Source organism: Doryrhamphus excisus, chromosome 15 (assembly GCF_030265055.1).
Source record: "Doryrhamphus excisus isolate RoL2022-K1 chromosome 15, RoL_Dexc_1.0, whole genome shotgun sequence".
Lineage (NCBI taxonomy): Eukaryota > Metazoa > Chordata > Actinopteri > Syngnathiformes > Syngnathidae > Doryrhamphus > Doryrhamphus excisus.
In genome coordinates this window covers 6,686,232-6,702,170 of record NC_080480.1, presented here as the reverse complement: position 1 = coordinate 6,702,170, position 15,939 = coordinate 6,686,232, and the positions used below count along the sequence as shown (strand labels likewise).

Sequence of the window (15,939 nt, the reverse complement as noted above, 5' to 3'; positions counted from 1 at the left end):
TGACATCATAACAAGTCCACAAAAGATAGGATGGAAGCAGTGGACTATTGGACTTGATTATGTAGTACATCCCATGAAGTAATATTTATTCCCTTATCTTAATATTTAAGATTCTAGTGAGTTTTCTTTAGCATGGAATACATCATAATATGAAACAAATCCCAAGGTGTTGAACAGTACACACTTGCATACGTGCCGAGTTGAAATATTTGAAAATAATGAAATTTGGGATCAAAGCCGATGAAGGAGATTTTTCAGCAAAGATTGAATATGAAATGACGGAAATGGCTTTAGCATGTTGGACTTTGGTTGCTAAACGCTCTTATGCAACACAACAATGCTTCAAATCTTCTACAAGCTGGGAAACACAAAAGTATTCTTGGATGAAATGCCACTGTCTTTGTTTATTTCCTCTTTTCTTTCATTAGTTTTGGTCGTGTGCAAACTTTGTTATACAAATGATAATAGTTACAAACAATACAGTACATAAAACCTGTAGAAATTCAACATAAACCTGTTATCATGAATAATAATTTGAATAATAATCATATTTTGCTACAATAATGCACATAAATACAATATCTGTCACGTAAAAGAGAACATTATGGTTCTATTGCTGTACTGGCATGCACCTCAAATATTCATGAAATACTTCTGAAACAGAAACTCTGATTTCCTTTCAAGTTGCCAAGAAATTCTGAAATGTTCTCTTAACGGTTCTCTAACGTATTATTCTGGAACACAACGACCAGAGTACCACAGTTAGGAAAGTACCATTTCAAATGTACTTCTTCATGATTGTGATTCCCTAAGTCTGCTGGCTGGGCTCTCTACGCGTCCCTTTCCCCGCTCAGGAGCGCCTCCCCTGGCCGACTCCACTTCCGTCACGGCACCCGTTAATCTACCAAAACACAGCCACACGCTGACGGTTAGTTTCCACAACACACACGCATGCACACGCACACAGCATGCATACACGCACACACACATGCACGTACACACTTGCATCTTATGGAATAGTCTTACAGAATAGAATAATCTTATAATAATAGAAGAATAGTTTTTGGTCGGTGAGTGTTGTTTGATTTAGTGCTTTTTTTGGTTTTATATGTTTCGCTTTTGTATTTGTTCTGGTTCAGTGTTTTTTTTTTGGTTTTACATTTGTTGTTTGTTTATTTTGGTTTCGTGTTTTTTTTGGTTTAGTATTTTTTGGTTCAGTGTTTTTTTTTGCTTTAGTGTTTTTTTTGTTTTGTATTTTTTTGGTTTAGTGTTTTTTTTTGTTTACCATGTCCAAAAGGATGAAGGCCCTGTCACCATGTTCAACAGGATGAAGTCCGTCCCTGTCACCATGCCCAGGAGAATGAAGGCCATGTCACCATGTCCAAGAGGATGAAGGCCCTGTCACCATGCCCAGGAGAATGAAGGCCATGTCACCATGTCCAAGAGGATGAAGGCCCTGTCACCATGCCCAAGAGGATGAAGGCATTGTCACCATGCCCAAGAGGATGAAGGTCTGTCATGTCCAAGAGGATGAAGGCCATGTCACCATGTTCAAGAGGATGAAGGCCATGTCACCATGTTCAAGAGGATGAAGGCCCTGTCACCATGCCCAGGAGGATGAAGGCCATGTCACCATGTCCAAGAGGATGAAGGCCCTGTCACCATGCCCAAGAAGATGAAGGCCCTGTCACCATGCCCAAGAGGATGAAGTCCGTCCCTGTCACCATGCACAGGAGGATGAAGGCCATGTCACCATGTCCAAGAGGATGAAGGCCCTGTCACCATGCCCAAGAAGATGAAGGCCCTGTCACCATGCCCAAGAGAAAGAAGGCATTGTTACCATGCCCAAGAGGAAGAAGACATTGTTACCATGCCCAAGAGGATGAAGGTCTGTCATCGTGTCCAAGAGGATGAAGGCCATGTCACCATGTCCAAGAGGATGAAGGCCCTGTCACCATGCCCAGGAGAATGAAGGCCATGTCACCATGTCCAAGAGGATGAAGCCCCTGTCACCATGGCCAAGAAGGTGAAGGCATTGTTATCAAGCCCAAGAGGATGAAGGCATTGTTACCATGCCCAAGAGGATGGAGGCATTGTTAGTGCTCACACTACATAGAGTATTTGCACCAAGCAGATGATTTGGCCATGTTCAGTGTAGGACGCTGTAGATAGTGATCCAATCGTGGCTGTGTGTTGACATCAAAGCTATACAAGTCGGATGTGAGGGCTGTACTTGTGTAAAAGTTCATATTAAAATATTCCAGCACATTCTGTACTTTGAATGCAAGTACATTGGAACAAACAGAAAATAGACAAAATACCACATCATATCAATGTAATTCATCTGGTGCAGAAAGCTAAAAATGTTAGCACAAAACACATTTTTATCATTTGACTTTCCATGCAGAAAACTATGTGAAATGCATATAAACAACGAAGAGCATTCAAGATGTGATGGCTGACATGAGCGACAACAAGAAGGTGATGGAGGTTGATCTCGCTGCCACACGGTGTCTTTGGGAGCAATCACATCTTGTGTTCTCCTGTTTATTCATATGCCTTTCCCTTTGTAAATGCATTCAAAACGATACTAACGTGATCATCATAGACGGCTGAATAATAAGGTTATAAATAACATCATAGCATGTCTGACTGCTCATTGAGGTAACGTCTTTACTTGGTGGATTATTTTCAATGCTTTCTATGATCAAGTTTGTGAAAGCCAAAATGAGGAGCAATCGTGTCAGCTATGCTGCATGCACGCACGTGTGCATGTGTTTGTATTAGTATACCACAAACGCACACGTGCTGCTTTGTCGAAGAGATATGGCGCTACAGTTGGACACGTGTCTTGCACGCACACATGCACGCTTTTACTGCTGTAGTAGCTTGCTTAATTAGCACTTCGGAATGCTCACAGGAGGAAACTCGTTCTCATCGTCCAGACGTACAGGTCCATCAGCAAGCTCGTGTTCTGGGATCACATCTCCGTTCTTTGCTCCTCCATCTTCAGAGTAGCCTGATTGGAGGACACATCAAGGAGTGAAATATTAGGCCCGTCAATGTAAACACTTCACGGAAATGACCTTTACGCCACAATTTGAACCGTCCTCTGCAAGTCCTTTTATTAGTAATGACCTATTGTTGGATCCCTGATAGACAAGGGACCTTGGAATTTGGCCAACCAACTCCATTTTGGATGAAGACTTCCTTGCATCACTGCGGTCTTCAATTCTCTCAACAAATAGGATTCAGAGAAGCGTGTGTGACAACTAACCAGTCAGTGTTGGAGCGACGGGACCAGCAGCCGGTAAGGCAGCAGTTGCAGCATAGGATGGACACGCCTGCATTGTGCTCTCTGCATCTATTTCTTTATCAGCTTCATCCTGGTCTTCATCAGCACCAAACAGCCTGAAAGAGGATGAGATAGATACTCTTTATGTAAACGTATTGGTGTAAAAATAGATTTAGATTTGCTTTGTAGCCAGAAAGGACATCATGTGAGCCTGACCTGTGTTTGTACGCCAGCACACATTCGCCTCCGTCCTGTGGGTCCACATTGTAGATGAAGAGCTGTCCATCAGCTGTGGCCACCAGCAAACGCGGAAGCTTCTGGATGCTGAAACGATCGATGGGCTTTTCAAACTATTCTACAGCTTGCGGGGAGGAGCAAAGAAGAAAACATGAACGAGTGAAGCTCACACGGTCAGGGCACAAACGTTCCTCTGGCTGGAGGTGATGAGGTGAACTGTGGCAAAGGCGCGGTCCTGGATCATCATACCGGATACCTGAGCAGGAAGGTAACTGCTGGCTGCTGTGAACATCTTCCCCACGTAGGCTGACCAGCTGGCATCGCCACTAGAGCAGAATCAAAGCCATGGATCATTCACTCCACAGTCACATGCTGGTGATGGTAAACTACACCCGTATCCACAGATGCAAATGTGGCTGACAAGCATTCATTCAGATTTCTACACCAGTGTGGGCTGTCCTGCTCTAACCTGGAATTGTAGCAAGCTGATAGGGTCCCATTTAAGGGCAAACATGGCAGCAAGTGGACATCCGGGCATCTGATTCACTTATTCACACACGTTTGACCAAAAACAACTTTTGCCCACAAAGATGTGGAGGGCCCCGATGGCAGGGTTTGCCTTGCGCCCCCAAATGACTAACTACTAGCTAACTACTAAGGCATCAGGAAGGGGGCAAATATTTTTCCACACCACTTATATACTGAAACTACTATAAAAGCGGACTACAAACTCCATGATAAGGGTAACACAGGCTACAAACAAGAAAAATAAATCACACATGTTGAATTGTGTAAATATAAAAGTGCGATGTACTTCAATGTCATTTTATGCGTACTGAAAATACCATCAATCATGACCACTATTTTTTCTGTTCTACATATATGACCTTGACAGTACAGTATGTGTGTGTACCTTGGTCCCATCTCTTCCAGTTTAAAGATATGCACCGTTTCTGTGTTGCTGGAAGCACTAAGGAAGTGTCCATCAGGGCTGAAGGACAAAGAGCTGATGTTCACATACCTGCAGGAAAACACAACACACACTTACATAATTTCTATTTACATGTACAGTATGTACTGTATGGTATGATGTATATACATATGTACAGGATGTCTAATTATAGGTTATCACATGGTTTGTCTGGTATCAGGCCAGGCCTCGACCGTCGGTCTCGGGCTGATACTGACACTTGGGGGCATGATACTGGGCCTGATACCAGACAAACCATGTGATGATCTTATTATCACATACTATTTAATCATGAGCTTATTATCACGTACTATTTAATCAAAAGACCATTTTGTTTCCAGAAAAATTTCAGTTTATTACATGTATTATATCTAAACACTGTAAACACAATAATTGCAAAAATATTTCAACAATAATATGTTGACAAAGCACAGACGGCAGCAAAACAAACGCTGTGTGTTCACGCTTGTGCGCTGTTCTCTGATTGGTTGTTTCACGGGCACGATACCAGAGCAGCGCGCTCTGAGTGGACAGCTACGGGGGCTGATACTGGACATGGTTAAACTCTATATTTTATCAGTATCACTGCCCCGGGCTTTGGCACAGTATCATTTCGGCCTTTTCCCGTATCATTCATGGGCGGTTTCTAGGGTACAGGGCCAATTAATACTGTAGTATGTGATAATATGAGGTATACACTTATGTAGAGTATGTACAGTGAATGCAGCATGCGTCTGACCTCTTCATGCCACGCCGGAACTCAAAGAGACGTAGGCCTTCAGGGATGGAAAACACTCGTATTACAGTACCCTATAGACACACGAGAAGATGTTGAAGATGTTTCCTTGCAAGAACAATACACTTTATGGCTGTATAAAACGTTCTTCAGAAGTAGGTTTTGCCAAGAACTAACCCACGCCTTAGATTTGGGCAAATATTTAATCTTTTCATGGAACAATGCTGAAGAAACGGCACAATATGTATAGCATGATATCATGTAAAGTAGTCCCTGTTCAGTCTGGATAAATAACAGTAACATTGTACGTAACACTCAACCATACATGGTAAAACATTTTAACAAACACTAAAGTTCATCAATCCATAAATTTTCTATGTTGCTTATCCTCACTAAGGTCGGGGAGATATGCTGGAGCCTATCCCAGCTGACTTGAGGCAGGGTACACCCTGGATTGGTTTGCGGCTATTTTTCTCAGCATTTAAATATGCTCATAAAATCCACTTAAAAGATGAATTCAACTTAAATGATATGGTGTCTTTGAACGCAACCACCCCTGTCATTCTAATGTTCTACTAAATTTTGCATTGATCCCTCTCTAAATGTAAACTATCAAACTATGTACTCACTATGTGAGTGTACATTGTTAAGTCATCAACCGATGTGCTAACATGAACTCCATACAAGTCAGACCTGACTTGGAAATGAGGTCCATGCTGGTGTGGATTACCCGCTCAGAGGCGCTGGCAAGTTTGGTGGCTGAAGCATTGAAGCAAAGAGCTGCCAGAGGACTGTCATGGGCCGGAATCATTGTCACTGTGCTCTGAAACCAGTAACACACATGAGAAATACCATTTCACACTGGCCTGTCTTTATTTCACCTGCTCTTCTCGTGACTCCCAAGATATCAATTTGGACTTGAAAATGTTCTTACCATATTGTTGGCATCATAAAGGACAATCTCTCCCACGGTGGCGCTGCCGGGGTAGGCCAAGTAGGAGTTGGAATGGTTGGTAGACAAAGCACACAGGCCTGGACAGACACAGGAGTTCACCACCACCACCACTACTACTACTACTACTACTACTAATAATAATAATAATAATAATACAGTAAACCTCGGATATATCGGATTCAATTGTTCCCACTGGTTTTGTCCGATATAAGCGAAATCCGTTATATGCGTATACCGGAAAATGTCCGTTTTACGCATATATCGGATTTATATCCGGTATATGCGTAAATCGGATTTTATCCGTTATAAAAAGGCACTTCCTTGACTATGTTTCCAATGTACCTGGACGCGCAGGCAACGCTGCAAACGACGTTGTATAGCGGCCTGTCACGATTCGGCGAATCGGAGCGCCACGATGCGGCCATCCGATATATGCGAGGGAAATTTAATGGAAATGCATTGGAACGGGACTGGAGATTTTGTCCGAAATAGGCGAAATCCGTTATAAAAAATCCGATATATGCAATGAATTTTTATTGGAAATGCATTACAAAAAAATTGGTTCTTTTTTATCTGTCCGTTGTGAGCGAATTTCCGATATATCCGAGGTTTACTGTAATAATAATGATCAGAGCAAAACCAGCAACCAGATCGAATGTGCAAAAACCACCTGCTTGTGTTGTAATGCTTATTATTATTATTATTATAATCATCAGACAATATTGCTGTTCATGAATGCAGCATGCTTTCTGTGAATGTGATTGGTGGACTAAGAGGAAGTGTACTGTCCTAAAACCCTGGCATACATGAACAAGTACTATCCTAAAACGCTAGGATACGCTACCAAAAGAAGTTTTGGTAGTGTTTTAGAATACTTAATACTTGCTTGGACCTCCTTTTACATGAATTACTGCATCAATTCAGTGTGGCCGCGTTGCTTTCACTGCACTGTGTCTGACCTGAAGGGTTGGATGGAATGTTGAGAAGAGTCTTCAGCAGCTTCATATCTTTGATGTTGTGGATATAAATGGACTCCTCAAGGCACACAACAAGCCTCTGCAAAACAAAGCATTTCATTGATGATTATTTCTATGACTAGCATACCGTGATGGAAATAGTGCAGGAAGTAAAATGCTTTCTATGTATTTTGGACCTCCTTAAAAATGTCAACTGCTCATATTGACATTCATATTCATAGCTGCTCAATTTGCATAATATTTTGTTTTGGCGCCAGAAAGAAAGTACTATGTAGGAAGTACTACATGTCACACATCAGCCCAGGGTGCGACGCTAAAGCATCATTCCTGCTTAACTGAATTGCAATGATGGGTAGAAACATGGCTTGATGTGTGATAATAGACATAACATATAGATAATGATGTATGATATATATCATGGTCATGAGGTATTGATATTCCAGCAAGCAGCACATGTGCATTGGGGTTGTCTCACATGTCTGTTGAGCTTGACAGCCAGGATGTTGTTAGGGTAGCTGTAGTTGCAGATCTCTGTGCCCTTCTTAAAGTGGTAGATGTTCATACTCTGTGGTACGCTGGTGCTCACCACAACCACCAGACTGCTGGAGAAGAGACGCTCCACGATGTAGACATCACAAATCTCTGCTAGGAGAAAACAGACACATGAGGACACACCCTACATGTCCATAGTTACAAAGTCATAATTGAAGACAAGACCCCTTCATTCTAATATGAACAAAGTGTTGGAACACATGGGTTTTGAAAAGCCTTGCTGTTATGGAGCTCCTGAGGAGAATGAACGTAAGGACACACGCTATCATGCTATGAACCCACTGATCTGGAAAAACTTCCCACAGGCGGTTGAAGACCCATACGAACCACTCTCATGAATGCAGTCCAGCTTATCCACCATGGTCAGAGAAAACAGCTTATACCCAGTCTTGGTTCCCAAAGCCAGTGACCTGCAAAACATACATAATATCATTCATTCATTCATTTTCTACCTCTTTTTCCTCACGAGTCTTCGGGCGAGAGGCGGGGTACACCCCGGACTGGTCACCAGCCAATCACAGGGCACATATAGACAAACAACCATTCACACTCACATTCATACCTATGGACAATTTGGAGTCACCAATTAACCTAGCATGTTTTTGGAAGGAGGGGGAAATGTGGGAGGAAACCGAAGTACCCGTAGAAAACCCACGCATGCACGGGTAGAACATGCAAACTCCACACAAAGATGGCCAAGGATGGAATTGAACCCAGGTCTCCTACATGTGAGGTCTGCGCGCTAACCACATGATCGCCAAGCAGCCCTAAAAATAGAATTATTTTTGGATAAAATGTGTACATTTTCCTTTGGTAATTACTGGTTGAGCCACTATTTAAGCACTGCCATGGTTTCAAAACCCACGCATGCACGGGGAGAACATGCAAACTCCACACAGAGATGGCCGAGGGTGGAATTGAACCACATCATATCAGTGGACCTAAAAACGTCAATGCTGTAGCAAGAATATGTTTGGACACATTTTACACAAATCTAGTGTAAAGCATCTCTTCTTTTTTTACAAGTTTAATGTGTTTGGACATTGTCCGTGTTAACTAAAACTAAAGTCCTAACTCAACCAAACCAAACCAGGCCAGCAGAGAAGGCTTTGCTGGCCCTGATGGCACACCACTCATCATTGTGCTGCAAAGGAGCATGATGCAATGTGTAATTATGTTGTAGCAGCTGTGCTGTGCCACCATTGACTTGAAGTGAGTATGCATTTCAGAATGAGTCATTCATGTTAAAGTTAAGAAACTTGAAGATCATCTCACAGCAAACATCCGTCTTGTGTTTTGGAAGTTACTGTAACTGTGACGAAAGCAATATAATGTACATAACATACACATATACAAGCTGTTTTGGGTGGGCCTGCTCCAGCATGATGTATGTGTGCTGGAATGCACCACTACCCATTTAGCAGGGGAAAAAACACCGTCTCCTAATTAGCTGCAATTGTTTTCATGAAAATATGAAGAATGCGTTCTTCTTACGTGGAGTCTTGGTTGAAGGAGGCGCATCCAAACCGGACTCCCGGTCTTCCCGGTCCTCCCGGTCCAGCAGGCCCGCCGGCACCCTCTCCTGCCTCCATTCCGATTCCCAGCGACCTCCTTCCCTCCCTCCGCCGTGGACTGGAGGCCTGGGATCGGCTGAACCTCTTCGCTCGATGTCGGCGGAAGACGACGCCAATTTGTCAGAAAAGTGGAGCACTCGACGTGCGAGTGAGTTGTAAAAGCCTTGGCGGAGGTTTTACTCCTTGGAAAAAGGATCTTATTCACACTGCAGTCCAGCCGTTTCGTCGAGAAGGTACACCGCCGTCAGGCGAAAAAGGGAAGCAAAACAAAAACAGCTGACGACTGACGTCACAAGACACACTCTTCTGATTGGTCTGTAGTGGACGATATATTCACTGTCTTAGATTGTGATTGGTCTGACGTATGGATGTGTGTTTTTATTGGTTAGCTAGAATAAAACAGGGCTTTTGTTTGTGTCAGCCCATTTTAGTGACAGTAAACTCGATTTCTTTTACTGAGTGGAGTTCTACAACTCACTTACTGATGTCAGTCGGGTAGTCGATTTCCTTGACTCACTCGTCACCAAACTCTTAGACAAGTCCCACCTACTTCTTCAACTTAAACCAGCGCTTCTTAAATAGTGAGGGGAATGCAGTGAGCTGTCAGGAGGGGTCGCGAGTCTTTCATTTGGCCAACATGGACATTTTTATAGTACTCAGTGGGTAATTTGACTCTTGAATACAATGGGAATTTCGGCTCTTATGGGAAACAGACGTTTCTTTTGTCCTGTCTCCCTTGAAAGAGTTGTTATGGCTCTTCAGATTTGTTTGTTAATTGATTTATTCCCTAGAATTAATTTATAATGTCAACATATTGCAGTCTTTGTCAAGTCCTTGGAATCAGTAAACATGCATGGCGGGCTTACCCAGTACCCGTGAGTCATTGACTCCCTGCTATTTGAGAAGCAAAGAGTTAGAGTAACAGTACCGCAATCAATGACACCTTACCCGGTTTCCTTCTTTAATGGACACGACTACCCGTGAGTCCCGATTCAGTAAAATCTTACGTTTTGAACGACTCTTTCATGACTCCAAAAACTACAACATGCAAAAGCAAGAAGGGAGAGTATGACAAAAAACATTTTTATTGACAAATACATGACAAGACTTCTAATCTAATATCCAATTGTAATCCACAGCACAGAAGTCTTGCAGTAGTATTCCTTGTGTGACCACAACTGTCTTTGCCTCAGTTCTGCAAATCAAGCACAAACATTAGACTCATTACATTAGACAAAATATCATGCATCACCTTGATGCTAAACATTCCAATACACAACAAATATCAATCAACATTGAATTGCCAAATAAGCCTCAGACATGACAACATGAAATCATGACTGTGTGATGGCACGTTCCATCATGTGATGGCACATTCCATGTCTAGCATACAGTATCTATTGTACCTTGAAATCCCAGATGACCATGGCTCCATCCAGACCCACACTGCTGTACTTGTCCACTTGGTCTGTTCCCTTTACCACACACAGCTGCCTACAAAGGACGAAGGTTTGAAGGTTAAGTGTCTCAAGGGAGCAGACCGAAAGACGGGGGAAGTTGATGGACTCCACACTTCGTGAACGGTCTTGAAATTCTGGTTATCTTTACAATGATGTCAGTTGTTGTATTATTCATCCCCAGCTTTATTGTTTATTGTGATGCTGTATCACAGCAAATTATGAAAAACCTATTTTTGATACTACAGATGACCAACACATGAATAAAGGTGGATAAAGACTGACATGAAAATGGACTCACTAGATAACCAAGTAGAAAAAACAGTCTTACGTGATGCTGTTCTGGTGCAGGGTGTCCAACTCGTTGGTGTTGTCATCAGTTGCCTTCTTATCCAGGTTACGGAAGTGCTGCATGGCCGAAATGCCGGCTTTGGAAGATTGCTTGGGAATGTCCAGTTTCTTTACAAATTCTAGAGCACCTGCTCCTTTGTAGGTGAACTGGTAGGGACAACAGTCGTGTCCCTGAAAAACACAAATGTACCTTGTCGGTTGAGATTTTCAATGCTTTCAACAGCTGACTTGTTGTGTTTTGTCAGTCTCTTTGTCTGGGTGGGTGGATGCGGGGCCGCAAGCATACACCAGAATCCAGAAGAATGTAATGTAGTAGTAATTCAATTAGTAAATAGTAATAATAGTAATAGTAATTAGTAATAAAAAAAATAAAAAAGGGATTATTCATTCATTCATTCATTTTCTAACGCTTTTCCTCACAAGGGTTAGAGCCTATCCCAGCTGTCTTGGGGCGAGAGGCAGTTGTACACCCTGGACTGGTTACTAGCCAATCACAGGGCACATATACGTAGACAAACAACCATTCACACTCACATTCATACCTATGGACAATTTGGAGTCACCAATTAACCTAGCATGTTTTTGGAAGGAGGGGGAAATGTGGGAGGAAACCGAAGTACCCGTAGAAAACCCACGCATGCACGGGGAGAACATGCAAACTCCACACAAAGATGGCCAAGGATGGAATTGAACCCAGGTCTCCTACATGTGAGGTCTGTGCGGTAACCACATGATCGCCAAGCAGCCCTAAAAATAGAATTATTTTTGGATAAAATGTGTACATTTTCCTTTGGTAATTACTGGTTGAGCCACTATTTAAGCACTGCCATGGTTTCAAAAGCAGTGATCTGACACCGGTGTTGCTTAATATAAAACACTTATGTTTCCCAAGCAGCAGTGCGGAAAAGAAAAGGAAAGTCATCACCATGGAAGTAAAAATGAACATCATTAAAAGAGGATAAAGATGAGAGAAAGCTAATGAATGCTGGAGGGCTCACAGATTCCATGTACAAAAAGGTGGGAACTTGATACTTACGGCAGCAACGATGTGAGTGGGGCTGACGTAGAGGACACTTAGCAGTGGAAGACTCTCCAAGGTCAGCTGGGTTGTCCTGGATAGGAAGGACATCAGCAAAAGATCCAGAAAGCATCAGTGAACGAGTCGGTGTAGTGCATAGTTGTCATGAACTAGTTCATCCTAGGTCCCCTTTAAGAACTGCTGGATTGTTGATTTTTTTCACCCTCTGTTCCACATGAATCTGTATATGGATTTCTACACGGCTGCCACCAGCTGTCAATCATGTGTCAGGTAGAACTTACTGCTTCCCGCTGCTGGCGTCGGCCACACTGATGCTGCTGTTGTGGGCCACCCAGGCCAGCTGGTCTCCACTGGGGGAGAAGGAGACACTATGCACCCAGCCTCCACAGTCCTTCTTCTCTAACATCACCTCCCCAAAAGGCATTTTGGCCCCCCAAGCAGTGGGCCCGGGCTTGTCCTCAATGTCCTTGATGTAGGCGGAGAAAATCCTACAGAGTTCAAATTTCACCCTTTTGAGCATGTGACAGGACTGTTTCATAAACACACGTTTGCAAACACACTTGATCTACACAATATACACTGCACACAGTATATATGTACGTAGCATACATAGTCAGACCACAGTCTTACATACTATCATCTATACAATATATGCTATGCTACACTATACTGTATATCTATGCTATCTTTAAATGAGCAGAAATCTCCCACGATGGAAGTCATGCTTTCCAGTGATAGAAATTTCCTTCTGGTAATCAGAGAAGGGCACAATTATATCATATTACACAATAGGACGATGCCAGGGGTCGGCAACCTTTTTACCCCCTCGCTCACTAAAGGAAAATAGACAGGAGCCGTAAAACATAATTCAAAAACAATATCTGATAAACTTTCAAAACTTTATACCTGATGCCTAAAGAAATGTGCAACAACATGCTAAATCATGTGAGATTCGCAATTCGTTCACATCCAGAGCGAATTGCGAGTCTCCAATGATTTAGAGGGAATTTTGGGGCATCAAAGTAGTTCAGAGGCAAAAAACACAGTTGATCGAGTACTCTTGCTAGTATCGGATCTTGCAAATTAGTTCATTCATTCATTTATTCAGTTTCGAGGGTCGCGGGGGGTGCTGGAGCCTATCCCAGCTGTCTTGGGACGAGAGGCGGGGTACACCCTGGACTGGTCGCCAGCCAATCACAGGGCACATATAGACAAACAACCATTCACACTCACATTCATACCTATGGACAATTTGGAGTCGCCAATTAACCTAGCATGTTTTTGGAATGTGGGAGGAAACCGGAGTACCCGGAGAAAACCCACGCATGCACCGGGAGAACATGCAAACTCCACACAGAGATGGCCGAGGGTGGAATTGAACCCAGGTCTCCTAGCTGTGAGGTCTGCGCGCTAACCACTTTTCCACTGTGCAGCCCAGATCTTGCTAATGTGGAAGATAAATGTACATAAATATCTGTGTAAATTAAATGTAAACTCTGTTTACATTTGTTGACAAATATGTTTACTCTGGCTCCAAAAAGTTCAGGTGTTAAATACTTGAGCATTGCAAAGGGAGCCACAACAAAGAGGCTGAAAAGCCACATGCGGCTCTGGAGCTGTGGTTTGCTGACCCTTGCCTATACAATAATACCATGTATATAATAAAACTGTACATTATATACAATAATACTACAAAAAGTCAAGGTACCTGCAGTGAAGGTCTGCAGAGCCGGCTGCCAAAAGAATGTTGTTGGGATGCCAATCCAAGCTCAGAACCGTGGAGCGAATGGGCTTCTTGATGTGCTTACTCAACCACCTGAAGACGAAGAGCATTTCAAGAACGCATTCACCTCGGACATTTACGCTTAGAGCACTTCAAATACTTGCACACTGAAAATCCTTGTAGTACTTCAATTTCATGTATTATTCGGCCATAGCAACATGATTGCCCTACTTCTGCATGGAATAGAATGCTTTGTCTATTAGCTATATATCTATGCAGTTATTACTAGGCTTTTATTCTCTTTTTCCAATGCTTTATAATGTTGGCCTTTTACCAGTCATTCTCCTTCTCAAAGTAGCAGACGGAGATGAGACGAGCTCCACTGCCCAGGGCAAACTTATTTTCCAAAGGTGACCACTTGACACAGGTGGCTGCACGGTTGATGCGCACCAGGACCAGGGTGGGCTTCCACGAGCCGTCCTTCAGGGTCCACACATAGGCATTGCGGTCAGATGCGCAAGTCACAATACGATTGGACACGGGTGCCCAGTCAATTCCTGGAAAGGTGATTATGAAATGAAAGTATAAAAAATAAATATTTGGTCTGCCCTGCAGTCATATTGCTGGAATTGGTCACCATCCTAAAAAATTGTACCGGTGATTCGGCCACTGTGTTCATTCAGCTCATGGATCTTCACCCATTCTTTTCCTTTCTTCTCATAAATGTTCACCACATTGTTGTTGGGGCTCACAGCGATCTCTGCATGGAAGCAAACATGCACAATTTTTGCGTATTGCATTGACAGCTTCCAGTCATTTCAGCACTTCCACAAGCTGAGTGAGGCTAAACAACATATTGCTCTACGACTATGGTCAAGGGGGTATGCTGGAGCCTATCCCAGATGACCTGGGGCGAGAGGCAAGGTACACTCTGGAGTGGTCGTCAGCTAATCACAAGGCACATGTAAAAAACAAGCAATCACACTCACATTCATACCTATGGACAATTTAGTGTCAGTCAGTATAGCCTCCATTTCTGGCCATGCTTTTTTCTCCTTTTGTGTGTGCACACAGGTTGACTTTGCTACCTACGTGTTCTGTCTTTATTCCAGGTGTGGCAGGAGAGAGGCTCCAGACCAAAAGTGTAGCGTGACATGTCTGAACAAAAGCTGCAGGAATGCGGCTGCGGGCTCACAAGGTCTGCTGATGTGCTGCTGCTGGTGAGATTGGGAGGAGCACAGAGACAACACACTTCTTGCGTTAGGTGCTGTATTCAATCTAAAGCAGGCAGAAGAAGCAATAATAATAATAATCACAATAGAGTTACACTGTGACATGACAACACAAAGTAGTAGAATTTAGAAAAGACTTAAAGTAAGCAGTAGTGGTGCTGCTATCTACCTATCTCTAAGGAAATACTTACATTGATTCCATTATACATACGTATATACATATCCGACACAGATACATTGTTTCAGGTATGTATAACATATAGAAAGACTTACTTGGTGCTGCAAGTGTAAAGGTGCTTTATTCGTGGACTCTGGTCCGTCAACACGAATGCTGCAAGGAGGAAGGGAGTGTGTTTTCTTACTGTAGGGTGTGTGTATGGTGGGTGTGTCTCATTGCCGAGTGTTTACTTACACCTGAAGCCTATTGCATAAAACTAGGATAAGGGATTAAACCAGGATATCTTGGCTATCCCGGTTCAATTTATCCATCATCCAGTTGCACAAAAGTGGGATAGTGGAAAGTGGAACATGTAATGGACGTATACAGTATTTACACATACTGTATATAAAATATACACAATGCTGTAACACAATACTGTAACACAATGCTGTAACACAATGCTGTCAGTGAGTGTTCAGCATGGATTGATGATACTCTGCTGATGTATTGCTAGAGGTTTGGATGGTGTATGGCACAGGTTACAAGTGTCTTTGGAAAAGGAGTGCGATATCATCCTCCATCTTGGTTGGCATTGCACACAAACGCATCTTCTTCCTCTTATAAATGTAAAAAGTTATTTGGAATTTTATCTCTGCCAGCGCCTCTCAAAGTTATTTTTAA

At 42.8% G+C, this 15,939-nt stretch overlaps 2 protein-coding genes across 6 annotated transcripts; both read right to left on the bottom strand.

Annotated features, from left to right (window-relative positions):
- Nucleotides 1–193: 193 nt before the first annotated feature.
- wipi1 (WD repeat domain, phosphoinositide interacting 1) lies at nt 194–9,586 on the bottom strand. 3 transcript variants are annotated; one of them, XM_058049631.1, is made up of 13 exons: nt 9,217–9,586; nt 8,050–8,132; nt 7,646–7,815; nt 7,153–7,249; nt 6,173–6,270; nt 5,969–6,061; nt 5,242–5,312; nt 4,446–4,523; nt 3,703–3,858; nt 3,512–3,619; nt 3,278–3,411; nt 2,919–3,019; nt 194–901 (listed from the first exon to the last, which is right to left on the bottom strand). In XM_058049631.1, exons 1-13 carry the CDS (start codon nt 9,312–9,314, stop codon nt 851–853), a joined length of 1,338 nt encoding a protein of 445 aa, XP_057905614.1. In that variant the 5' UTR covers nt 9,315–9,586; the 3' UTR covers nt 194–850. The 3 variants fall into 3 exon arrangements, with proteins under 3 accessions (XP_057905614.1, XP_057905612.1, XP_057905613.1); XM_058049629.1 differs by having other exon boundaries at nt 201–901; nt 4,446–4,553; XM_058049630.1 differs by having other exon boundaries at nt 207–901; nt 4,446–4,553; nt 7,646–7,812.
- Nucleotides 9,587–10,363: 777 nt separating this feature from the next.
- Nucleotides 10,364–15,532, bottom strand: zgc:86896 (uncharacterized protein LOC415190 homolog). 3 transcript variants are annotated; one of them, XM_058049332.1, is made up of 10 exons: nt 15,372–15,532; nt 14,959–15,080; nt 14,522–14,626; nt 14,201–14,423; nt 13,852–13,959; nt 12,425–12,631; nt 12,141–12,216; nt 11,085–11,275; nt 10,703–10,790; nt 10,364–10,491 (listed from the first exon to the last, which is right to left on the bottom strand). In XM_058049332.1, the coding sequence occupies exons 2-10, from the start codon at nt 15,020–15,022 to the stop codon at nt 10,486–10,488; spliced, it is 1,068 nt and encodes a 355-aa protein (XP_057905315.1). In that variant the 5' UTR covers nt 15,023–15,080; nt 15,372–15,532; the 3' UTR covers nt 10,364–10,485. The 3 variants fall into 3 exon arrangements, with proteins under 3 accessions (XP_057905315.1, XP_057905316.1, XP_057905317.1); XM_058049333.1 differs by having other exon boundaries at nt 14,959–15,083; nt 15,372–15,475; XM_058049334.1 differs by having other exon boundaries at nt 14,959–15,144; nt 15,372–15,468.
- Nucleotides 15,533–15,939: the final 407 nt, after the last annotated feature.